The following is a 27,487-nucleotide window of genomic DNA, read 5'->3' on the forward strand; positions in this document are numbered from 1 at the left end:
TTATATTTAATATATCAGATATCAGAGCACATTGCACAACTGTCACTAGGTACTGAAACTATTGTTAATTCAAACACATTCAATTGTATGCAGTAAAATATAACTATGAATGACAAATAGCTTCACAATATTATCACCAACATCATAAAATTTATAAAAGAAATACAACTGCATTACTTATTTTAAGCAACAAAATATCATAATGTAATCACAACTGTGTACACTAATTTTAAGTTAATTTCAAACTAATGGCCTGAGTAGCCAATGTTCTATATAAGATCGGTAAAAAAAAAGTATCATTATATCATATATAACTATTCTAGAATAAATAATATACCTATATATTATTATAAATAATAGTTGTATTAGTAACCTACTATAGTAGTTTATGAGTAAGTATTTATTCTTCTTAGTAAACATTAAAACATTAAAGTATTAAAAAACAATCTATGAAATACAATATCCTATAATATCAAGTATGAGCTATCCATTTATTAGCCTACTAATGGTGGACAATTTTCTTATCAGTTCTTATGGCCACACTCTCTCTATCAAGGTACTCTAAGCAAGGCGAGTATGATGCCGAAATAAAAGTTATACTCACCCTCCGGTATATTTCTTTATATCCTTATTGGTAAGCCGAGTAAGTGTAACATAAGGCTTCATATCCAAATGTGTATTGGTACGTTTTGATGGCGTCATTTTGGATTATTACTGAAAATTAAAATGAATAGTAAGCACAGAAAAAATAGATTGTTGAATATCAAAATGACACAAACGATTAGTTACTGATCAAAGAAAATAATTTATTACAAAGTAGAAAACAAAATATTTACAGTTAACATTATGCCACAGTAAAAGTTAGGTACAATAAAAACGACTGATAAAAAATAAAATAATGTGTAATAATTTAATACATTACGATATTTTGTTTTCAGAATTGTGTCTATTATTTACAATTTTTTTTGTGTATGCAAAACATTTAGAAAATTTTAATGTTGTACAATATTGTCGTTATTCTTACTTTTTTATTGTTATGTTCTTATGTTTGTCGAGTTATCAATTAGGTACCCAAGAATGTTAGTTCGTATTTTCACGTCGACACGACTGTCGATATAGGACAAAAAAGCAAACGTAAACGTTAAGAATAAATACGAAAATGTGAAAACGGCAAACTTACTAGTTAATAGTTAGATCACAGAATAGATTTAAATTTAATGTATTCTGTGGTTAGGTACTAACTATGGTCCACAGTTCCTCAAAAAACAATTCATCGATTGTGTTATCGGTCTTTTACCCATCTTTATCACCAACAGATTAGTGATAAGGTATCTCCAAAGACACTGAAAAGTGACAAAAAAAAAACCAAACTCGTCACCCCTTTGTCTACATTAAATTATGCAAATTAAATTTGTCATAATATTAAATAGGTAATTAATCCACTTAGAGACAATGGAACATTGAGACTCTTGAGCCTCAATCCATAGATAATAATATATTATATCCTTGTATAAGAGTTGTGTTATTCATGTCCGTCGATCGCCCCCTCCCCCCATGAAGTGAACTGACTTACATGGTAATTGGTCATTTGACATTTTTTTTTTTATCAATGGCCAACACTGTAGTTTATCAGTGGCCAATATACTCCTTGAAGGATAATAATTCCTGGCTAAATTTCTGATAACTGATAAGTAATATTATGTTTCACATTTTGATATCAGTTAAAAAGTGAATAATGTTTTAATTAATTAATAAAATTACTATTTATTATTTTGGTTAGAGTAAAAACAGTAGAGCTTGTAATAGTTTCTTAACATGAACGAAAACAGACAAAAAAACATTTCAATTACAGCATGGCTAGAAAAACGATCTAAACCAAATGTGAATGATCTAGTTCCAATTGCTGTATCTTCTGTAAATCAGGTACATTCAGATGAATTTTCATCTCCAGATCTATTCATAAAAATGAACATACTATAACTCTTTTGTAACAACTATTGAATTAAGTAACGATATTGGTGATTATTTGGAAAAAGGTAGTCAAACTGGCCATGTAAAAGCAAAGTTTTTAGAGTCACCTTATGTTCCTGATGATCATTTCTATACCATTTTAGTTTGCATAATAAACAAGATAAACAAGAAAAAAGTTACCTCTAAAGAGCTCATTTTATTTAGTTCAAATGACTTGTATATTCTCAAAAAAGGTGGTGTTTTTGTTATTTTTATATTTTTTTTTTGCAAATAAAGGAGGAAAAGATAAAAATGTAACTTTAAAAAGTCTAGTTCTATACCTTTAAATAAATATGCCAAAATATTGGGCGAAACTAGTGATTTTACTAAACATAGTAAAAACCTATACCATATAAATACAACACAAGCAGCCAATGATTATTTAACGAGCTATAAAAATCTGGCAAAAGAAATTGTTAATATACTTAATAATACTAAATTGAAGCAATTTATTGAAAATTATGCTAAATTAAAATTCATTGTTGAATCAGTAATTTTTCTTAAACGTCAAACATTCCTTTATGTGGCCATCATAACCAAGGCATTTTGATAAGTAAAGACAATAATAAAAATAATTTATCTGTATTAAACGAAAGCAATTTATTACTGAAAGAATTACTCTCTTGTACAATCTTATTAATATAATATAAAATAATATAAAATTAATGCTATCCCCTATTAACATAATCTAATGAATTATTTTTTTTTTAGTGAGCTGAATTACAAGGCACAACAGTTTTCAAGAAAAAGGATTTGGATTCTAAGTACATTAAACTTTTAAAATCGTTTTGCTGAACACTTATGATCAAATATATATTAATTTTTCATCACATTAATCTGTTAAGCTAGTTAATTGTAAGTTTATTTAAGTTCTAAGTTTCAATAGGATTTAGTTATTAACTAAAATAGAATTTTAAAAACACAGTATTCTGTTTTCATCATTTGAACGGGAATAGTTCATTTTAAATCTGTTCTATTACACAGTTTGCCTTTTTATTCTATGTAGTCCTAATATTATTTATATAGACTTAAAAAACGCCAGCCTTTGATAAAATTAAAAATAATATGTTCCCATTAGGAACTTATAATTGTCATTATCATTTAGAAACATATGTCGATGATAACCTTTTACTGATTAAATTATACTGAATATTAATAATTTGTCAAATGAAGGCTGATATAAGTACCTACAATATATTATATTATATTATATTTGTGCACTGTTTACAGTTCATGTTTCATTTTTTTTACTTGTACGCTTACACTTACACTTACTTTTTGGACACGATTTGCATGTCTATCTTATATAATAATAACCTTGTATCCCTACCTATACTTATGCCAAAAATTGCTAAAAAAATTCAACTTAAAAAAAATAGATAATTTTTGTTGTATATCAAAAGTATATAAGTATTTATCAAGTATTGTATAATTATTTTTTTTACATTTTTACAATTTTTTATATATATATTTTTTTTAATATTTTAAACAAATTGACAATATACATTAAATGGCAGCATTGCACAGACAATTGTAAGTAATCGTGTTGTTTTTGGGATCTATTTGACTATCTATTGTTTGATCAAAATCGTACGGAATCATGTTCCTAAAAAGGTAAAACGTATGGAATCGTGCTTATTTACCAATTTTATTCATTGTAATTTGTAATGTCATTTTGCATAGCCTAATTATAATTATATATTATATATATATTATATATACATATATTATAATTAATAATAATTATTCTACTATCATTAGTCATTGGTAATATTTTATGTTTATATGAATGTATTATTAATAATCCATAAATGGCAATATGGCATATATTTAATAATTGTACTGAACATGATTAATATATAGGTATATATTATTTATTGATGTATCTTTGATTGAATAATTTATGATACAAATCAACTAGATATTATTACCTATATTTTTATTATTACCATTTTATAATTTCTCATTAGACCAATATTATTAAACCAACATTACAAAGTACCTACAAGTTATTATTTATTTATTTACATTTCTATTAGCATAAGAATATTCTTATATTCAATTTTGAGTCAAGTGCTGGGAATATGACAATATTTAACATAGGTAACTAGATAAATTAAAAATAGTATTTTATTATTATTATTTTTTTTATAAGTATAATCTGATTACATGACATATAGTAATAAACCTTAATGTACCTTAATAAATAAAAACCTATGAAAATAAGTATTAAAAAAAAAACATTATTTTGAAACATAATATAAAAAGAGTTGAAACAGTGCAATCTTAAAATATTAATAATAAATATAACTTAAATTAATATTAATATTAATACGTGTTTACATGTGATGTATAAATTCTGTTAATATGGTATATTAGTAGTGTAATAAATTATAATAATATCTTATTGTTGTTATTAATAATTTTAATGCTGTTTTGTAAATATCTTATTGAATTAATACCTAGTTGAAAAGTTGAATAATGGTTTATAATAGTAATATCTCGTAAACTAATATCTCGTAGTAAACTCGTGAATAAAAGAATCAATTTTTATGTATTTTTGAAATTAAAATAAACACAAATATAATAAAAATTCATAGGTAGAAGTAATTTATATTTGATATATTATAGCCTTTACACAAATACAAGTATGAATTAAGCAGTATAGACAAACATTATGACCTTATGCCACCATCTAAATTATATATTATTTATTACAAAAATGATAAGGCAACTTTACATTAAAGTTTAAAAAATACAAAATTAGTTGAAGAAAATACTTATTAATTTTCAAATCGATGCCGACATACAACATTCTAGTAAACTAATCTAACCTGATTTTACAGTTAAATGATACACCTAATTGTATCCATAAATTATCATACTGGTTTGTTAAAAAACTGAAAATAGTCTAGAAAAAAAAATAAAGCTCAATAAATTGGCATGAAAAATATAACTGAATTTTATTACAATAACTTTTCAAATTTCAAAACTCAACATTAAGATCAATATGAAAATTTAAAATAATTTTTCTTGAGTTTATCTTCCAGTTCGAAATTGAAATCATAAGAAACCCATAATAATTTTAAAAATTTTGGAAATTGATCTCGTACAACTCTAGCTAGCTCTTAGGATATATCAAACTTATCAAACTATATCATTTTTATTATGAAGGTAGACCCGTATAAGAGGTCACCATTATATTATTACTATTATTATTATTATCATCAGTAATTTAACTAACATAAAAAGAACATCATATTAAAAAACCTTAATTATTAATAAAAATATACTAGTAAAATGAAATTATTAAGTATTTTAGTAATACAATTTAAAGTTGATACTTATTATAAATTATAGAAGTTAAAATAAAATTAAGGTTGCCATACGGTCTGTATTTACTTGATGAAACTATGGTGGAAATCCTAAAAAAAATGCATAGTCTACGTATGAAGGGTCCTCTGTAGTAGTAGTAGTAGTTGTTGTTGTACTTGTAGATGTTGTTCTTATAGGTGTTGTACTTATAGGTGTTGTAGTTGTAGGTATTGTACTTATAGGTGTTGTACTTGTAGATGTTGTAGTAGTTGCACTTGTTGAAACTGTGGCATTCTTTATCTTATGTCTGTAATATATACATAATATTAACATAAAATTGATTTTTGAATAATTAAAATAAGGAAATCAATGTGTTTTTTGAATACTAAGTACATTCTAATGATAAAATGTTTTATTAAATTCCCAGTAAATATAGTAATTGTTTAATATTGTAATTATTATAACAAACCAGAGATGTTCCTCTATTATATTGTACTAATGTTGTACAAAGGAATCTTGTCATTAAGTAGTTAATTGTAATAGGTGTGTTAAATGTTTTGAATAATTACTTAATAACAAGAACCAAAAAAGGATAAATTTCTATTATATTTTATGAATAGTGCTCGGGACTTATAAGAATTTGCATATTTTACATATTCAGCTTTTATTTCCCTAAAGAAAATGTGCGTATTTTATTGTATTTGTATTCTAAGTACATATTTTATTAAAAAATTAATTTAAAATAATATGTAACATAAAGAATTAGAGAATAATATTTTATATAGACTATACAATATTTAATTTAAATTTTCTAAAAATTAAAAAAAAAATAGATTTGAATGATTAAATAATTTATTTATGTTTTCCTAATTATTTGTGTGTTATGAAAAACATAAAATCAGACAATTCCTAAATATGCCAAATATGGTCAGTTGATATCAATTTTTTTCGTTTGTTCATATTGTAGATATTATGTGTTTTCGTCTTGGAGTAGTATTATATACTAGACAAGATACAATTTTTTTTTTGTGAATATTAAATTCAAAATGCTTTTAAATTATGAAATATCAACTTTTAAATAAACAATTTTTTAACTCATTTTTTAAATGTGAACTTATTCAAATGCTTTTGCACTGTATTACACTGAATTGTTATTTTAAAATACCATGGTATTCATAAGTATTTTATTAACTATAAATACCTTAACAACATATCAAACGGTAATGCAGTGGTGTTGGTTCTAGTTATAATTGGTTTTTGGGTCCTGTTAACCGGAGACACTGAGGGATTCTTCTTATTCTCATTTTTCTTATTATGTCTGTAAATAACAGGTTTTCACAATTAATTTATTTTTGCATAATTATCATTTTGATTTCTGTATGTTTTCTAAAAACAAAGCACGTTACACTTCCATTCAAAACAATGATAATGAAATATTGATAACTCTTTCTTAAAGCCCCAGCAAAAAACAAAATTATTTAATATTATAAATTTATAACTTAAAATTCTATATGAAGCGATGCATGTATTGATTTTACAATATTATGTGTGTATGTACTATACACAATACATGTGATAAGTAGGTAGTTGAAAATTCAATTTCAAACTTTAAGAGTGATTTCTGATAGAAAGCTAGATCTAAATTGTTCTTTAAAAAGGTTAAAATTAAAAAACCCCAATACTTTTCAAAGTAATCAGAGAAAACAAAAAGAAAATTAATGTAAAACATGAATGGTTTTATATATATATATTTAGATAAAAATGTTTTACTGGTTGTAATACTTGAAAATTAATACAATATTTCTTATAAGTTGTTTATTTATCAATTAATAAATACTGAAATATACATAATACAGTGATAATATTTTATAGTAAGCGTTTCAATTTCGAAATTTTCCTATTTTCTAAACCCCGAAAATTTTAAAAGTATATAGTAATTATTTTGTAATTAATAATATTACGGAATGTTTTCGTTAAAAATTTAATCAGCCTATGAATATTACAATCATTAGGTAAGTATTTTATAAATGATTTAATAAGCAGCATTATTTTTGAGTAAAATAATTTATGTATCATTAGATTAACAAAATTATTATTTACTCATAAATCATTATCATAAACAAATAACAATGACTTTCTTGACTCCTACAATCAAAGCGGTAACTACTTTGGTACCTACATTAAAAAAAACTGTAATGTATTGTAACTGTACTGTAATGCAAGGGCGTCTCTGGCCCTATTTTCAAGGGGGGGCGACTTATTGATACAATTTTAAAAAAAACACTTTTTGTATCATAATTACATATAATTACGAAAATATTAAAGTAGGTACTATTAAATAGAAATAAAAACAGAGGCTCTGGGGGGGGGCGATCGCCCCATCGCCCCCCCCAGAAATACGTCCTTGCTGTAATGTATTTACTATTTACTTTCATAAACAATAAAATAGGTAGTAATTTAATCATTTAGATTTGAAAGTTTACGTATATTTATTTTTTACAATGTATTCTGTCTTATCCTCATTAAAATAGGTAGGTCAAAAAGCTTCCTGTAATCCTGTTTGAAATTTTTTGAGATAAGAATGAGATATGATATTGAAAAAAGTATGATACCTACTATTAAACACGAGGTATATGGTCTTACTTATGTAGATGATACTATATTAATATAATTTATATGATGGAGCCACGCAAGTAAACGGTATTATTGTAGTACAATATGATAATCAATAAAGAAAAAATTATGTCTATCATAAAATACCGATCATGTAACTTATAATTTTTAATATTTTAAATATATAGGTGTATAAGGTATACTACTTTTTAAAGTGAAAAAATTGAACAACATTTATTAAATTTAACTATTTTTAAAATTAGGTATACCTACCTTTTACGTTTTACCGGACAATGAGCTTTTATAAAGTTTAAGTTGCATGGACTGTCGCAGCAATTTTTTTGAAAAAATAGGTGGTTTCTGTGGCGTCTACCTACGGCTTGTTCAACAATATCTGGAACAGATAATAATATACACAAATACATTAAAACCATTACCTATAATGTATTACAAAAATATTGTTCTTAAAGTTGGTTTCAGTTGTAACATTTTTACTTACCTCTTGGACGCCGCGGCCGCGGCCGCTTTATTCTCATCTCTACACAGAGAATTTCTATAGATCTAGTGAGCAATTCACCGCAATAGGTTTGTTTACTATCCCATGCGTTTATACTGCCGCGGACGACGGTAGTGTTCTCCGATGTAATAAAAGCTATATTGTAGGTCCATAACATCAAAACTGCTTTCAAATAATTCCTAAAATACACAAGTATATGCGTAAATAATAAATATTGTGTGTACATATATATATATATATAAACAATAATTTAAGGGAGGTATAGAAATGGGATACCTACAATAATAATTCATCTTTATAAAAAATATTTCAATCGATCTTATATAGCTATCAACTTAATAAACAATTTAATACAGTTGTTATATCCTCTTTCGAAAATGTGAAATTAAAACGACAATAGGTGTTGTGTAAAAATTATTTTTTTTTTGACTTAGCCTCCTCAAAATACTGTTGTGTTACAATATTATAAAAATGTGTAGTCATTGACACAGAATATAGCAATTAGAACATACCTACAATGATAACATTTTACTTAAGTATGGCTCAACTATAATCAATTTTATCAAGTTTGAATCACTTTTGTGCGTTTAAGCTGTGGAAATAAATAACAGTCTGACCCCCTCCCTAATCTAGCGATGTGTATTTTATCATTAGTTGACAACATTGGAGAAACAGATGTTCATCATCCGTATCGGTGATGCCACTGTGTGTATATAGTGAATTATAAATTGAAATGGGGGTAAATCTGGTAGTAAAGATGCATGGATGCGACGTGTTTTGGTCGGACAAGTAATTCAATCTTAACTTAAATAGCTTGTAAATGGTTAGATAATTTAAATACAATAAAAATATGGAAACTATTTACACCATAAAATACTGATTGTAATCACGATAACAGTACTGTTAGTAATTATCATTACTATTTTGGTGGGACGCACAAAAGGTTTGACCGGTAACGGGATTAGGTTGGACGCAGTTGCACGCCGATTAACCTTCATTACCCGAGTTGGTTGAGACGAACGTGTGCGGAGTCTTATTGGCTTACCACATTATTATCAACCAAAAAATAAAAATTCTATATTTTTTCCATATAGATACATGTCCCAACTGTTAATTTATGATGTTATTGCCAACTAAATCTCTATTATCGTCCCACTGTACAAAAGTGTCCATTTTCTGATATTGTACGTAACCGAAAAGTTAGCGGATCTAAGGATAATTTCAGAATTGAATTTCAACCATACGGCAACATATATGTACCAGAAAAATATTTAAAAAAACATCACCTAAAGGATAAGAGAGAGTTAATTGCCTTATTGCACCCCGTTCTTATAAAAAATTTTATTGAAAGTACACTGGCGAGTGGCTATAACTCTTCTTATAAGTTAATCTACTTTTATTATCATACAAGTAAAGTGTGTATGCTATGAAGCGAAGTTTGTTTGAATCGTAAATATACTATTCATCTTTAACATTGAAACACAATAAACAAAAATAATATATTATAAAGAAACTGTTAATAATTTAAACAAAAAATTCATTTCAACACCATGTTGTTTATACAGTAAGTTAACAAGGACAACACTAAGATAATTGTATTGGTATACTGATTCTTATATTTGGGAAAAAATGTTTGACATATTAAATTAATAAATAATAATGAGATACTTACATCGTATTTTTTAATAGTATTGATTCTGAGCCAATGACTTGTATTTATTACCTTAAAAAAACGGATAAATGTTTTTCAATAAGTTTTCTAGAGTAGTTAATACAAAATAATAAAAGAATAATAACTTGTAATAATAGTTATTTATATTATAGAAATATAAATTCAATTTTATTAAAATACTTAAAAATTAAATCCTTGTCACAAAACCCACATAATTTTATTAAAGTAAATATACCTAATCATAAAATTACAAATATAAATCGTATTTGTCTCAAAGTAGAAAAAGTAATTATTTTTTATAAACAAATTTAAAAATTGCATTCAAACTAGTCATTAATATAGTTATACATAATAAATAATTTAAAAAAGAAAATTTAAAAAAAAAAATTATTTAAACAATTTATCGAATAAATGCCAGTAATAACTAGAGTAGAAGAATGAACTAATAAAAAAATAGATGTATGAGTTGCTATTACCCTTAAGGTAACCAAAAAGAAAAATAAATTTCAGAGCTCTTTTAGTTAAAGAAGCTATTATGATTATTACATTAATAAAAAACAAATAATTTAAATTTATTTAATACCTAGTTAATTAAAATAAAATTTCAAAATCCAAAATGTAATATTCAAATTATAGATATAATAATGATGATAAATAAATCACTTAAATGATTTAAAATAACTTTTACTAATCCTGATCAATAAGACATTCTATTTTAAAAATAACTAAACATAATAAACTATACACCATATCAACCTAATAAAATTCAAATTAAATTAAGTCTAATATTTAAAACAAATATAAATTTTAAAAAATGTATAAGCATTGAAAATAGACTTTAATAACTTATACTTTATATATTTATATTCTATATAATAAAATTGTAGAAGAAATTAAAAAAAAAATGAACACTAAAGACATCCGATCTATTGAAATCGCATAAAAAAACTGATTAAGAATTATATATATATTCAATAAACTAAAATGTATCAAAATTAATTAATCACAAATTCAAAATAAAAAAAAAATGAATTTAATTATTAAGTACAATATTGTTATTTATAATCTTGAATTCCACAAATTAATATTTTTACTAAACTATTTAAATAATAAAATAATTTTATAATAAAAATAAATAATTTAAAAAAATCTAATATATAAATAATAATAAATATCTCCACAAATTAATAATATAAACTAAATAATTTACCATATTAAGTATATAAATATAAATAAAGACTATATAAAAATATCAAAATCATATTTAAAAAATATAATGAATAAAAATTATTTAATCAAATTATCAAACTATAATTAATAAAAATAAACTCAAAGAAGAAGGAAAAAGTATAATTAAAGAACCTTATATAAGTCATCAAAATCAAAAAAAGAATAAATATTAATTAAAGTGATATTGATAAATAATCTTCGACCCTTAAATTGGAAAGACTTTGTAAATGTAAATGTTAAAATCTTACATAGGATTCAAGTTAAAATTAAAAGGATGATTTAATCATTGATAATGTATAATTTTAGGATATAGGTATATACTATTTTTACAATGTGTTAATAATTTAATTTAATTAATCTGATTGATGATATAGATTTATTTGATCCAACTCACCACAAAACTTTCTAGTTATATATACCTACGACCTACCTATATAACGAGTACCTATAACAATTATTAAACTTTTAATTGAGTACCTAGTCCTAGATTAATTTAATAATATATTGTAATTAATTTAATATGTGAATAAAAAAAAAAATTGTTTCTACCAACCTAATTAATTGTCTACCTTCATTATTTCTTTTACAATTTAATATGAGTTATTTGAACAATTTAGGTATATAATACATTTCATAAATTTTATTTCTTAATAAAACTAAATAATAGTTACAGTAAAACGTTAAAATTTAAAACGAATACATGTATAGGTACTTAAATTTACAACTAACCTTTTCGTATATAGTAACTTGTTTTGAGAATAATTGAAGTCAAACAAATTCAGCTACAATATTGATCAGGAACATCTACAACTACTTAAATGCTGGTCAACGGATAACTGCGTTCGAATAATTCAGTAATGTGAACTGCTCACATGTTGTGATATTCGTAGAATAGTGGGGACAATTCGATCCCGATTCAGGGTGGACAAACAGTAACAATTATTGTGCAGGTAGCGCTTATCCTCACCAAACAAGTGATGCTGTGTAAATTTAAACCTAGAGGGGAGTATAAAGAAACATAAGCGATCTGCACAGATATTAAACATTTTAATGTAGGTATGTATGTGTTTATGTGTGTGTATGTGTGTATAAGTGTTCGTGCATATTCGGTTAAGTATATACATGTAACCTGACTACCTGGGTGAACGTCCCGAGTTGTCGTAGTATATCTGCAGGGGCGGCCGGCCAAACGGTCGATCACGGACAATTACAATGACGATATTAGAATTTACTTTTAGGACCACGCGTCCTATATGTTTTTAAATAATTATAGTTATTCAATAAAAAAAATCTTTCAATGGATGTCTTTCCTCAAAGATGAAGTATATTTTAGTAGACCGTGATCAAAAAAGTTTGGCAACCTTTACCGTATAGTGTATACGATAGCTAATACTTATGTCTTATATATTTTATGATCTCCAGATTGCCAATATACCAAATTTATGGACATATTAACCCTTTATGTAGATGTTTCACATTAGACCGTATTACTGATAGTAAAATAAATAATTAACAATTAATAACAATACCTACAACACATTCACTGCAGCACCCGTACGCATAAACAATATTTTATCTATAGCAGTGTCGAAGTCACTTTATCAATAATAATTGTTGTCTATTGAGGTCACTGAAATTTTTCTATTATAATATTAATATATATCTGAAATTTAAATATTATTTATCTATTTATATACATTTAAAAATAATAACATATAACTATTAATTTCTAAATTACATACGTAGCGAAATAATATCATTTCAATACTACTAAATCGAATTACAAACTCATGTAATTGTTAACTAAAATGAAGATTAATGAGTTCTATATGTAATTATCATAACATCGAATGCAATTTTTTGAACTGCAATTCAAACATTTTGATGTAAAATGTATTGTAATTTCAATTCAATTATCTAATAATATTTAATATGTTTTACGTACCTGATAAAAATATGGGAACCGGTTTGCATATTAGGTAGGTACATTTTAAATGATTAAAAATTAAGGAAGCCAATGTACGTATGATTATTACGTAAAAATAATAAAACAAAACAGGTTTATAAATTCTATTAAACATTATTGGTCTATTTTGTCCCGAAAAAAATATTCAATTTTGGGTAGGAATTTACCTCTAGGTATATATTATTATTATAGGTATATATTTAACAATATGAATTATGATAGTGCGTTTATTATACAAGCACTTGATAATTTTTAATATACCTATCGACATATTAGGTTTGGTTGGGACTTCCATTGGTTTTATTTTTGGTCATAGGTAAAAAAATCAATGTTTATGGATCATATTGTAACGTTTGCCAGTTAGCTACTATAAAAATAGTGCATTGTGTGTGTACTAATGTCTTAATAAGATATAATTTTTAAAAATTAAATTTTGTTGTTAGTCCTAAGCCTGTAAAATTGTAAAAGTGATGAAAAAACACGACAAATTCCATGTATTAATAAAGTTGAAATTGGTTAAATTGAAATTTGAGTTAACTTAGTCCGACTATATTTGAAAATAATGTATTTGAAAATTGTTAGAATATAGTACCTATTATATCGCTTGGAGTGCATTGGTGTTGTTTTTTACATTTAAAAAGGTAAAACGCAGACACAATCGTACTATGTTTCACCAATTTACTTGATCATAACCATAGGATCGCATAGATATGCGGATGGCATATAATTTAAAGTTTTACTTTGAGTTAATAAAAAAATATATGTTTATAGGTATTATTCATTACTCATAACTGCTATGCTAAAATTAATGACATGACTATATAGTGTATTATTAAATACATGATAGGTAGATACTTACATATATTAATATATTATATTACATAGAAGTTAATAAATAATAATAAAATATTATTAGGTGTTAGTTATTTATTTTGCAAGATTTAAAAACATTTAATAAAACATTAACTTCAAAGTTTAATTTTCATTAAATATTATATTTTTCTCTTTATTTATTAATTCTCTTGCGGTGTGAAATATTCGAACGGCTTTAGCTAATCGCATCATTATTAGATAAAAAGGTACTAGATATAAAGATTATGAAGGCTTATCGTATATTCATGAATAATTTTAGTCTGAAACACACAGGCAGACGAATTAAAACGCTTATGACTTTAAAATTATATAGTAATTGAACTAATCGTGAGTCAAACCTAAGAATGTTTATTTAGTAATATACAGAATTTAATGAGTTTAAAATCTCAAAAATATAATTTAATTTAGATAATAAAATACTAAATAGCATGCTCGTTATTTTGATATAAAACTATATTAAAAATATAAATTTATGAATGTTTTATTATCCATAATAAGTATTGGCTAATTATCTAATAAATGATTGTAATTTAATTATTATTATTTTTATATATATTAATAGCGGCTGTTGTGAGACGTGAGTGAAGCGAAAGATTTTATGTTTTTATAAATTTTTTTTTTTTATATTTAGGCATCTTTTCATTGGCCTTCCGTCTTTCGTAGGCCCTAGGTAGTAGGTAGGTACAGTGCCTAATGATAAATACGGCCCTGTGAATACCTATGTGATACGACCCGTCATTACCACTTATCACACATACGTTGTAATACTGATGTAAATTATAATATGATCAATAATTGTTTATATTTATTTTGTATTAATACTTTATTTATTATGTTTTACGAACAGCTTTTAATGTTTTTATGTACGAGTATATAGCCTGTATTTGTAAAGTTGTAAATCAATCTTGTCATATGGACCTTTTCTTTCGTTAGCCATACATACGACTCATACGAGTAGGTTATACACGCTCAGTGCCCACGGTTATATTATTTGCACGCTTTATATTACCATAATTAGGTATATAATCAAAAATAAATTTTATCTTTGAGCATAAATATTTTAATCATTTATTTTTAAATCATAATATGTTTTGTGTATTTTCACATCGACATTTTGAAAATGTTGTCTATTTATTGGTACCTAGGTATATCTATATTATATGTTAATCGATCAAAAAGTCCGAAAGTACAAAATATTCTATTAAATTATTATTAATTTTTGTTAAATAATATTTATTTTAATTTTATATTTTACTTATATAAGAATAATAAAATATAATAAAATATAATAATTTATAATATATATATATATAATTGTATGTAACATTTTTAAATTTTATTAAAACAAAAATTAATTGTATTTTATTATGTATATTGTATACAAATATACATAGTATATACCTATGAAATAAATTATATAATTATAAATGGAAATTTAATAGAATATTTTGTCCGACAATAAAAACTGAAATCGGACTTTTTGTCCAACTTGTGTGTATACTGTATATCTATGTTGCACACGCATCCATACACCATATCATGCATCCGTATACCTATATAACGGTATATATTATATCCGTGTACATACATCAGTAATAATTTAATTATGTAGGTATACTAGTACCTACAGGACTATACAAAATATATACCTACCTAAAAGGTATATACAAATTTAATATATTTCAATATTTAATTAATAGTTCCCTTTAAAATGTATTTCCAACACAGCTAAGTTTTGAGTAACTATTAACAAATTTACAATAACTTGAAAATTACAACACTAATTTTTTTTTTTTTTAATTATTAACTTACTAATGTTTGTAATGAGTTAAAAAATAAGATAATAAACAGGAGAACGGTGAATTTATTTTAGAATAGAATATTAAGTTTTAAGATTCGAGATTATAATTATTAATTATATTAGCATGTAAGTATAAGTAGGTATATTAATTATATGAGCGTCCTTTATAACCGCACACTTTCAAAAAAATGTCATCGTTCAAAACCTCAAGCTTTTATATTTATACCTTAATACCACATATTTTCCGCAAATCAAACTATTTAATATCACACACATTGTTGACTGATGTATATATTAATAACGTATACCTACCTATAATACCCATTAACGTATACATTTATCTAAAATACGACACATATACGAAAGACGAAACGGCAACGTGAACCACTGAACCATAAACGGTAAGTAGGGAAAGAAGTAGGGAAAACATATCGATTTTAAATGTATATTATCGTTTCATTAACAACGTAATTAGTTTAATTGATTATTTAAAAACATTAGGATATAAATTTATTTCAATTTAATTACATATTGATGTATTTTTAATTAGTACTAAATTATTATTTTAATAGCAATAAAATATGTTTATTTTTTAATCGTTAATCAAATGTGTGTGGTTTTGAACTATCGACCTTTCAAATTTCTTTTTTTAACAAACATTATTATGTTTGATTTGATATCCTCGACTCATAACTTAGTATAATTTCTTAATATAACAGGTACCTAAGTATCTTAGTACGGGGATGAGTACGAGAGTTTTTGTTTTAGTATAATATACACATTTTAATAAAATTATACGTGATACTTATTGAATACAGACGTCGCCTTACCTTTTTGTAGAATTTGCACTTCAGAATTATCTTCTTGGATATTGAATGGATTGATATTTTACAATATTTTAGGAGTTAATGAAATATAATAAAATATCTTGATATAATATTTTAGTAAACAACAATATATTAATTCAGAAAATGTACCTATAATAAATAATAATATAGTGAAAACTGAGTGAGCGACTGGAACCGTTAACCCACTGAACGGCTAAGTATCTTTTTTTGTGTGTCTTATGGCTTTTTATAGATGATGTTGTAGGATGCCGCCTTTGATCGTAATCAAGCCACAGTTTGCGGCATTTCACAAATAATCTGTGTTATATCTGTGACACTATTATTATCTGGTATTTAATGTAATAATTGTAGTATTTAACTTACTGTATTGATAATTTTATATTTTTTAATTTGTTTTCTTAATTCTAAATAACAAATAATTAAAAGTAGATTATAATGACATACTAAAATGTAATATAATTTGTTTACTCGAGAGTCTAAATGTCAACTAATACATATGTATAATTAAATATAATTTATAATGATATACTTATAAGTTATATTTTATTTATTAGGTATATAATATATATGATATATTATAACATTATATCATTGTAATATTGTAGTCAAAATAATAAAAAATGATTTGGTAAAAATCCTAACTTAAAAATAATTATACAAATACAACTAGATCATCAAAGTTGATGAATAGTCGCGTAACATCATAGAAGCCACGAAGCAGACGGGCAAACAGCCTCCCTCTTTTACGAATAAAAATAGTTTGATTAACTTAAATATACAAGATTTTAATATTTTAATATAGTATTTTAAAATTCTAAGTATAGTAGAAATCGTTTAAAATGACGTTCAATGGACCAAGGAAAATTATAGGTCATAATAACTGTTTGTAGTATAACCAAAATTATGAACTTAAAACCTATAACTTCAATACATACAGAAAAAAAATAAAGGTAAAAACATTTATTTAAATTAATTAACTAAATTAATATTGTAGGATTAAATTTACAACATTCTGTTAAAAAAATCTGTTATTTTAGATTAAACTTTGTATAAAAATCACGCTCTATTTTTTTTTAGTTCTTCAAAATTTGTTTTTGAACACGATTTTTCTAATATAAAAAAATCCGTCATAACATCCGTATAGTTAGGTATTATAGAGCCGTCATAGATAATAATAGTTAATACAATATAAAAGTTTTACAGGGATCATCAAATTGTATACATATTATAAATTATAATAAAGTAAAATTATTGAATTAGCATCGTAGTGACCCCCCCCCCCCCCTACAGTGACACGCTCACACAAGCACACACCAGATTTTACGATATTTTCTATAATAACATTATAAAAAAAACTAGAAAACATTAAACAAAACTTAATTATACCATTGTTATAAACACAAAATACACTTAACGTTACGCATAAAAAATAAAAATAATATAATTTTTAACGATTTCAAACGTTGTATTAATCTAGACACGTAAAACCTATGCTGCCGTCTCGTCTGTCCAGACTTCGGCTCTATAATACATTAACGAAAATCATCAAGTAATGCAAAATAGCATTACATTTTTTGTACAAAACAAAATAACTAAAATCATTTTTTTTTTTTTTTTTACCTAAATTAAATTATATTATAAGAATATTAAAAATATTAATATTAGTATTTTAATACTTCCATTAGTGTATTTCAGATAAAAATTCTTCGTCAAAATTATTATTCAGGATATCATATAAAACACTAAAATTATTATAGGTGCTTGGTCTTTTAAATATTTCACACCTAAAGAGAAATAATATAATGATAATAATAATAATAAAATGTAAATAAAGAAAAAATACTTAAAGGTTAACATAAATTCAATAATTAACATCCAGTATTAAATAATAAATTTAAATAAAAATATATTTAATACAATACATATCAATCAGGCTTCAAATTTAATAAAAATTTAATTAAATTTAAATAAAAAAAAAAAATTCGATAGGAAAGTCAAATAATTTTTTGGGAGCGTTTGATGTTCTAATTATTAACATTTTAAATATTCATACTTAGAATTTTAAAATTTAATACAAACTGTCTCATAAGTTATTTATATTGAAATCAACAAATCTAATAAATATAGGTACAATAATTTTTCTATAAGCCAAAAAGTTTAAATTTGGGCAAAATTACAGTTTAACGGTGTTAATTATTGTTTTTTAATTCAAAACTAATAGGTATTTGTCTAGCATCTTGACTTATTAAAGCTTTTACGTAAATTATGAATTTTAATTTCTATGGGGGTCCGTTTAGAAAGTTTCTAAAAAATTTTATGATTTTTCACATATTAATTAATTAATTATTAATAAATACCTATTTTATTTATAAAAATATAAAAAACTACATTAGGTATATATTTTATAATCACCTTATGCGTGATCTTTAGACTTTAAGGTTCCTTAAGAATTTGTGCGTGGTCACGGCTGAGACTCATTTGTACACATATTAATATATTTTTTAAATTTATAACAACTCATTTCCTCATAAAATTACAAAGAATTAAAATCAGCTTGTAGGTACAGTTTTGGGTGTACAGAGTGTCCTTATACTCTTAAAGTATATACCGTTTGTTTTTAATCGTGATTTTTTTATCAGTATAATCTTACATTACATATATATTATATTACATTACCTAGGTATTATAATCGAGATTACCGTGCTCATCCAAGTGAGCATGTTGGGTGTGTGGGGAGTGGGACAAACTTTAATTTTTATTGCTATATTTTTTACACTATTTTTATTAAACGTTTCCAGCAATAATTGATTTACCTTAAAACTAGGGCTGGGATTTTGATGCAAATACATCTTTTTTACTAGTGTTAGTGTTCTAGTGCTAGTTTCTAGTGTTCATAAATTGAACGAAAATTGTTACGATTGACAAGATATTTTCAGCAAACTGCCGACGCGCCACGGTACGATTTATAAATTATATAGCACGATAATCGATTATCGTCGATAACAACTTTATCATAGCTAGTAGGACTTTTTGCTTAAATTATCGCCGTTATATACCTATTGGCTAATATGTACTAGCAAAAACAAGTTAAAATATTAAGTAATTTTTTTTTTTAATTATTATTTTATAATGAATGATTAAGAAAACAGAAATACAACAAAACAAAACAAGTAACAATGTACAATAACAATAAATAAATTATACAATTTTTTTCAAATTTTTTTATTAAGCCATAATAAATATAAATGCATTTTTATATTGCATTTTTTTTTTGTGTTTTTAAGTCATTTTTGCATTTTTTAGGGCAATTTTTGAGATTTTTTAGTGCATTAAAATCCCAGCCCTACTTATAACAAATACCTACCTTATAAACTTTAGTTTCCAATTGCAGCATATTAGCAATAGACGCTATTTGTTTAACAAGGAGAGAAAACCTTGCTTGTTAAATAATTACAAATTTTGAAAATACAATCATTTAAAAAATGGATATTTTAATTTTCGATGTAAGTACCTACAAAGAACTAATAAATATTGTAATTCTAGTATAATTGTAAATTATTAAAGTGAACAAATTATCGATTAATCTAAAAGGTTATGTTATGATTAGACAGAAAGTCTTAAACCTTAAAGGGTGAAGGAAAATGTTTTTTTGAGTATAATAAATAATAATGTTTCACCATCAGTAATGATTAATTCGAAAATTTGGAAAGGTACGCAGGTTATATGTACACTCCACTCTATAAGTGATTAAATTCACAATTTATGGTCGTTGTCAGTATACAATTAAATGAAGCTAAGCATTTATGACAATATTGTAATTATTGTAAACTTTAGGTGTTAATAATATTTTTAGAATACAGAGTTGCGCATCGCAATGCATTTTTTCGTCCGTGCAGTAATACGGTGCATGTTAAGCTAAGGCTTCACAATATATTTTTATATACAATATATTTTTGTTCATGCATAGCTACTGTGCGTTCATTTTTATACCTACGTGTACGTGTTCAAAAAATATTTCTTAAATCGGTAGGTAGGTAACGAAATCTTCACATTTTTGAATTCGATACGTGTAAAATAAAGGAACAACGAATGACAGTTGGAATTCAACAAGTAGGTATACGTGCGTATATATACTATGTAATATAATGTAGGTATACCATCTGTTACGGTCCATAGGGTGAATAGAAAGGTCGAATTCCAAAGTATGACAATAGAGGAGGATGATCATTGAAAACGCATTATGTGCTAAAATAACATAATAATATATTTTAAAAAGTAGGTACGATACATATAGTAAGCCGAATTATATGAATTATCAGAACTCAGAGTATAAAAACTTAAAATCATTGAAATATATTTTTAAACAAAATATGGTGTATAGATTATAAATAAAAATAGTTTCAGAAAACATAAAATAAACAACATATTTAAATATGGAGTCCACCTCACTAACATAATGATAACATAATAACCTTTTATGACATTTCAAAATAAATAGAAATTTATTGCATTTTGTGTTATACAAGAATATTTTAAACTATTGATGGAACATAAATAAATTTGTGTAGAGTAGCATAAAATTGTTAATAAAGTATAATATTGTGAAAATTTAACCACAATATTCTAAACATAAAATATTGTTATATAGATAATAAATGTGAATTTTGTAATACATTAACTACAATGTAATGAAAACAAATATAAAACTATTAAATGACCAAATGAATTATTATTAAACATACAATACTATCAATAGAGTGCTTTTTTAAGTTTATAAGTTGTAAATATCCAAATAAAGAGTTTTCAATTGAATTTTTTTGCAAACTCTAAAAATTATTCAAAATAATAATATTATGTGTAATACTAATTAGTTTGATAACCAGGCCATAATATATCATCAAATTAGCAAATTGCATTGTTCTTAAAATTAACCAAGTCAGGAATTTTTATCAAAAACATTAGAAAACTTACATATATTAGAATCATTTTATCACAAGGGGTTTAACATTAAATTCTTGAACGTTTACTAGTTGATGTTGATGGGCCAGATTCTTCACCTATTTCATCGTTTTCTCTTTTTTTATCTTTCTTCTAGAATATAAATTAAATTTATTAATGTACAATATAATTGTGAGGGTTATAATTATTAGATTTTCTTATAATTTATGATTATATAAAAATGGTAATACAACTTAATATAAGATTAAAAAATAACTAGTTGATGTGTTTTAAGTATAATTTATACAAAAATAAGTACATACTACCCTGCTAAGCAAAAGTGACGTAACTCAAAAAGAAATGAATTAGTTACATTTAGCAGCATTTTATAAATATTACCGATTATACATATTTTCTAAAGAAAAAAAATCTACTTTAAAAAAAAAAAAACTAAATTAAATAAAATAAAAAAAAAAATTCTTAAATTTTTTTATTAAATTAACTTACTTATTATTTAAATTACTTTATATAGGTTAAAAACACAATTATACTTAGTTTATTAAAAATGGCAAGAGTAACCAAAAATAAAAAGTGGTACTAAGTAAGATCGCCTTATCTTACATTTACTAAGCATAAACGCTGTAAATATTTTTATAGATATGGCATTTTTTTTAATACTTCCAAGTTATGTCATTATGCTTAGCAATTATCTGAATTGATTGTATTATTATAATTGTGTATTAATAGTTTATAAATTTTTATCATTTGAAAAGTTTATAATTTTGTTACCTATTACTTTTAATAATTTTATTTTGTTCTGATTGTAAATCATTTGTTATTGTACAAGTGATCATTGCAGTGAATGTTATTATTTTTGTCGGTACTGTTAAATAATTAAAAAATTTTATTTTTAAAATTTACTTGTGGCATTTTTCTTAGTAAATAGAAGTATGATATATGGTTTACCTATGTTGCTAAGTAATAACATAAAAGTAACTTTAATCTATATAATAAGTCAATAATACTATTTTATTATTATTTAGTTGCATTTAATCATCAAATATACAATACAGGAAGTTATGTTTTATATTTATTTTATTCAAAATCAAATAGTATAGAAAATAATAAAGGTTTAAAAAAATGAAAACTACAAAAATGCATTTTTCTCAAAACCAATAGGAGTGTTATTTGTTTTTATGGAACTTTTGCTTATCAAGGAAGCATACCTTCTTCCTACCTAACCTACCTTCATACCTATTCAAGAGTTAATAAAAAAAACTAAATATTACAAAACATAAGTAATATTTCTGTGATTTTGTTATTAATATATTATACAATAAAATAATATTAATGTTAGGTAAATACTAAAATAGCCATTTTTCAAATTATTTTATTTGAGTATTCATGGATAAATAACTTGAAAGTTTAAAATGATAATTTATACTTGAAAATTCTAATGATGAATAACCTATAATAACCTATAATGTTGTATTTGTACACTCAATTTAGGTAGAGAAAAAATATTGATTAAACACAAATAACAATAATTTTTTTTTAAATTTTATAAAAATATTATCCAATAGAAGTATTAATTAAAATAAGATTTTATATTTAAAAACCAGTTAATATGAAATTATAGTATGTTAAATAGTTCTTTAAATTACATATTTACCTTTATATCCCATTTCTTATGAAAATATCTGAGTAATACAGTTGACGTGTCATTAACAATAACTGAAATTAAAAATAATACAATTTAAATTTTAAAATATAAAAACATTGATACATTGTGAATGGTTGACGTATAATAATAATAAACTAAGATATAAAACAGTAATTATCGTGTTTTGCTTCTGTGATGAAAAATTAAAATTAAAATTAACAGTTTTCTTTGCATATTATATACAACAAATATTGGAAGTATTTAAAAAAGAAGTATGAATTTCAAAATATATAATGTATTAATATATTATTGTTAAACATTATATGTGAATGATACTGATAAACAAGTGTTAACTCTATTTAAAAAGAGAAGACTAGGGTAAATTATCAGTTTTATTTGAAAATTAATATGATAAGAGTAATATGTAAGATTTAAACTGTTAGATCATATGGACGAAATGACGAATGAAAATAGTTTATGTCCATACATGTTTTCTACAGTATCTTCTCTTTTAGTATAGAGTTTAATTTATTATAAGTAAATACGATAACTACAAACCTTGTTCAGAAGGTGTATCAGTTGTTTTTATGTAAACTGGTATACGTCTAGATATAAAACTGCTTGGATAGAATTGAGAAAAATTGCGTTCATCAAAGGTTGGCATTCCGTCCAAGAATTCCTCTATAGACTGAAAAATATAAAACTATAATTTAATTGTTTTCATCTTTAGTAGGTTGAAAACAAAAAAGATTCTGAATTTTCTATTACAAATATAATAAAATATTAATTATATTTGTTTGAATAGAATATTAATATGTATTACCTATAATAATTTATTTATATTATAATATTATTGATATTTAAATATATATTAGTAAAAAAATATGTCATGGGAATAAATTTGGCATTGTATAACTAGTTTAATCTATTTAGTGATACTACTAACCAAATCTCAAGAAATTAATATAACAAAAATCAATAGCAGCTATATTCAACAGGAGAAAACAATTGAGCTGAAATAGTTTTTATGATACCATTGTCCATTGATTATACTTATGTTTAATCGAAAAATGTAATATCAAAATGATATTATTCTATGCTTCATAGATTCATATTTTATCTTCTTAAATCATTCCACACTAATGAAAATTTCATAAACAAGATGTATATCTAATCTATGACATTTAACGAAACAACATGATCCATAAGTAAATTTAGGAGTAAAAAATGTGACATTCTACCTACCACATTTTAAGTAAGGTGTAGAATCGTATACTCACCATTTTTGTCAAAAAATGTACACAGCAAAGCGAGTCTAGAGGAAATTGGATGCTCGTTCTAGAAACGGAAAGTAGAATTGGCAAATGTGAAATGCCAATATTATCTCTGGATAATAAACGCGAATAATATGATTTTAATGTTAAGTAAAAATGTATTGTCCAGTCTCTGTAGAAAGTAGAATAAATATTAAATACTAAAGGTTGAGTTAAGTAACAACTAACAGTCTCGACTGTCTGCTAGACAGATAGACACTTAAAAGACAGTACGACACGCCGATTGTGGGAAATCAGAATCGTAGTAGGGCTATCGCTATAGGTAAAAGTTGGTCGACTGATAAAGGGTGGAGGCGCTGGTATTGATTTCCCGATTTTGATAGCAGCGAGATATCACCAAAATTAAATTTCAGGAGATCGGTTATTCCAACCTTAGAATAATAAGCTCCTCGTATAATAATAATAATAATGAAGGTTTTTTACCTACCCGACGTGCCAAACGTAAAATTACAAATCCTTATTTAAAATAGCTAAAAACCACGGCTTAAGAGTAGATAGTAAAGCCATGCTAAAAACCTAACTAACTCTTATCAATTTTAACTACTGGTTATCAGTACTAACGTAAATAATATGAATTTATAGAATGTTTAAATTATAATGTACCTACCTATTTAAAACAAGTTTTACATGCATAAGCCATAAACTAATATAATAATTGCTTAAGTGCTTTAATATTAACAGTTAACAGTAGCGTAATTGTGGGAAAGAGCTGTAATGATAGCCACATATAACGCTATAATAGTGGCATCATCATAATCCCTTACATGTACATAGTCGCACATATTATGTTCAGTAAATTATTCACACGATAGTAAACATATGTGATCAGACACTGTTATGTTCTTTGACCATTATATAATTTTATTACACCACTGGCTCTAAAGACACTCATCAACCATCAGGCTCTGGTACACGTCACTCTCTCTGCGTACGCCTTCGGCAGTGGATGTACGTTAAAAATTTCAATAATATGTACTTATTAGTCGAATCTGTTTTTATTAGTGATTAATAATAAAAGTGTTATAATATCATCAATAGTGTGTTATTTTTCCTTTGATTAATACTAAGTATATCCATCGAATACCTGACAATCAAACAAGGGTAAGTTAATTTACTTTATAATATAAATCCTTATATGTGTATATGTATCTACATGCGTGTGCAGATATATACATAAGAGGGTAGTAATTCAGATTGTGTGCGCAATATATATAAATGATAAATCTCACATAAATTAAAAGATTACTAATAATTATAACTAAAGAATTAATAATATAAAATATATATTGCGCAACTACGATCATTTTTGATTTACTACAGAGCAAAGGTATCATAATGCAATTGGTTTCTAAACCATTAAACGAGTTTTAAGACTAGTATAAAAACAAACAATGAGGTAAACATAGGATAGGATATATTTAAATATATTGCATTATTTTTGTAATTATTAATAAAATCATACGAATTATCGTCAATTTGGTTGAAGAACATTTTCCTTCGATAAATATAACACTTTTATTACTCTGGGTTTATCTCACTGAGAGATATTTCAAGTACAAACTGATACGACACAAAATAAATTTCAGTATTAAACTATTAAATTGTTCTTCTTCTTCTTGTGGATTACGGCCTTCAAGACCATCCCTGCAAACAAATTTGTCTCCATCTTTCCCTATCTGCAGCTTCTCTCCACTGTGTATTAAATTATTAAATGAATAATATAAAAAAATATTTTTTATCTGTACTATGACTTCATGTTGTATGCATTAATGCATGCTTTTAAGTATAATAAATCAACTATTATATTTCACAGTAGTGTCTTATATAGTTTAATATTTTGCTAGTTTATTTTAAATGAAATATTTTTTTTTTTAATTATAGTGTTCAGTAGGTATCTATATATTTAAAAAAAAAATGGACCCCCCAAATATTTTTTCAGTTAAGGCCTTGCACTTATTCACTCGTAATAGTGACCTACAGCGATAGTAGGTATAGGTATAAAGTATAAACTATAAATAAAGTAATCTTTCAAATACAAATCTTTAAGAAAGTATGTTGAACCTCCATTTCATGTAATCACACCTAGGAATTATTTAAACAATTTTACATTAGTTTAGTTATAATATAAATTGTCAAAAATACTTCTAAAATGTATTAGAATAAATTAGGAACTTTATTGAAAACCAAATAAATATATCAATATTTCAGTAATCAGTACTTTTGGAAAGCATCAATTAATTTCATAACCTTCTGTATATAAGTGCGTCACTAAGTTGTATATTATAATATTATACATTTTACTATTATAGTAATTATAGTAGTCATGGTTTAGGTACGCCGCCAAATAGAAATACAAATACTAAGTATACAAACGCCGATAACTTCCTGTACTAGTTGTACTATTCGTGGTTTAATATATTAGTATCGTAAATCACGGTCTTAAGCCATGATCCTACTTAATAACTAATTGTAAGGGCTGTTCGAAGTTTTTGGCTCTTATAAAATAAACATCAAATGCTCGTTATAGAAAAAATAAAAATAATAGTACGCTAGAACTTCAGATATTTGTTGAAATATAAATAATTAATAAATTGCTTCACGTTTTAATAACATATTATACAAGATTAATTTATAAAAATAGTAGGTGATAACACAGATATATAATACAATATATCTGTATAATATATTATATATCTGTGGTATCGTC

The 27,487-nt window shown here is 24.6% G+C and overlaps 2 protein-coding genes and 1 long non-coding RNA gene across 4 annotated transcripts; 1 reads left to right on the top strand and 2 right to left on the bottom strand.

Annotated features, from left to right (window-relative positions):
- The first annotated feature begins 1,660 nt into the window (after nucleotides 1-1,660).
- LOC126552830 (uncharacterized) lies at nucleotides 1,661-3,541 on the top strand. The gene is made up of 2 exons (XR_007606277.1): nucleotides 1,661-1,923; nucleotides 2,722-3,541. It is a non-coding gene; the product is annotated as an uncharacterized LOC126552830 (long non-coding RNA).
- A 1,880-nt stretch (nucleotides 3,542-5,421) lies between these two features.
- On the bottom strand, nucleotides 5,422-12,221 carry LOC114130303 (integumentary mucin C.1-like). Its single transcript, XM_027995249.2, has 6 exons — nucleotides 12,087-12,221; nucleotides 10,128-10,178; nucleotides 8,438-8,634; nucleotides 8,212-8,332; nucleotides 6,527-6,643; nucleotides 5,422-5,632 (listed from the first exon to the last, which is right to left on the bottom strand). Coding segments are annotated over exons 2-6 (648 nt in total). The 5' UTR covers nucleotides 10,130-10,178; nucleotides 12,087-12,221.
- Nucleotides 12,222-12,280: 59 nt separating this feature from the next.
- Nucleotides 12,281-25,059, bottom strand: LOC126552853 (DET1- and DDB1-associated protein 1-like). 2 transcript variants are annotated; one of them, XM_050207915.1, is made up of 5 exons: nucleotides 24,727-25,059; nucleotides 24,005-24,134; nucleotides 23,456-23,517; nucleotides 21,817-21,936; nucleotides 12,281-12,353 (listed from the first exon to the last, which is right to left on the bottom strand). In XM_050207915.1, the coding sequence occupies exons 1-4, from the start codon at nucleotides 24,727-24,729 to the stop codon at nucleotides 21,853-21,855; spliced, it is 279 nt and encodes a 92-aa protein (XP_050063872.1). In that variant the 5' UTR covers nucleotides 24,730-25,059; the 3' UTR covers nucleotides 12,281-12,353; nucleotides 21,817-21,852. The 2 variants fall into 2 exon arrangements, with proteins under 2 accessions (XP_050063872.1, XP_050063871.1); XM_050207914.1 differs by lacking the exon at nucleotides 12,281-12,353 and having other exon boundaries at nucleotides 21,789-21,936; nucleotides 24,727-25,057.
- Nucleotides 25,060-27,487: the final 2,428 nt, after the last annotated feature.

The sequence above is a fragment of the Aphis gossypii genome, chromosome X, assembly GCF_020184175.1.
Source record: "Aphis gossypii isolate Hap1 chromosome X, ASM2018417v2, whole genome shotgun sequence".
Lineage (NCBI taxonomy): Eukaryota > Metazoa > Arthropoda > Insecta > Hemiptera > Aphididae > Aphis > Aphis gossypii.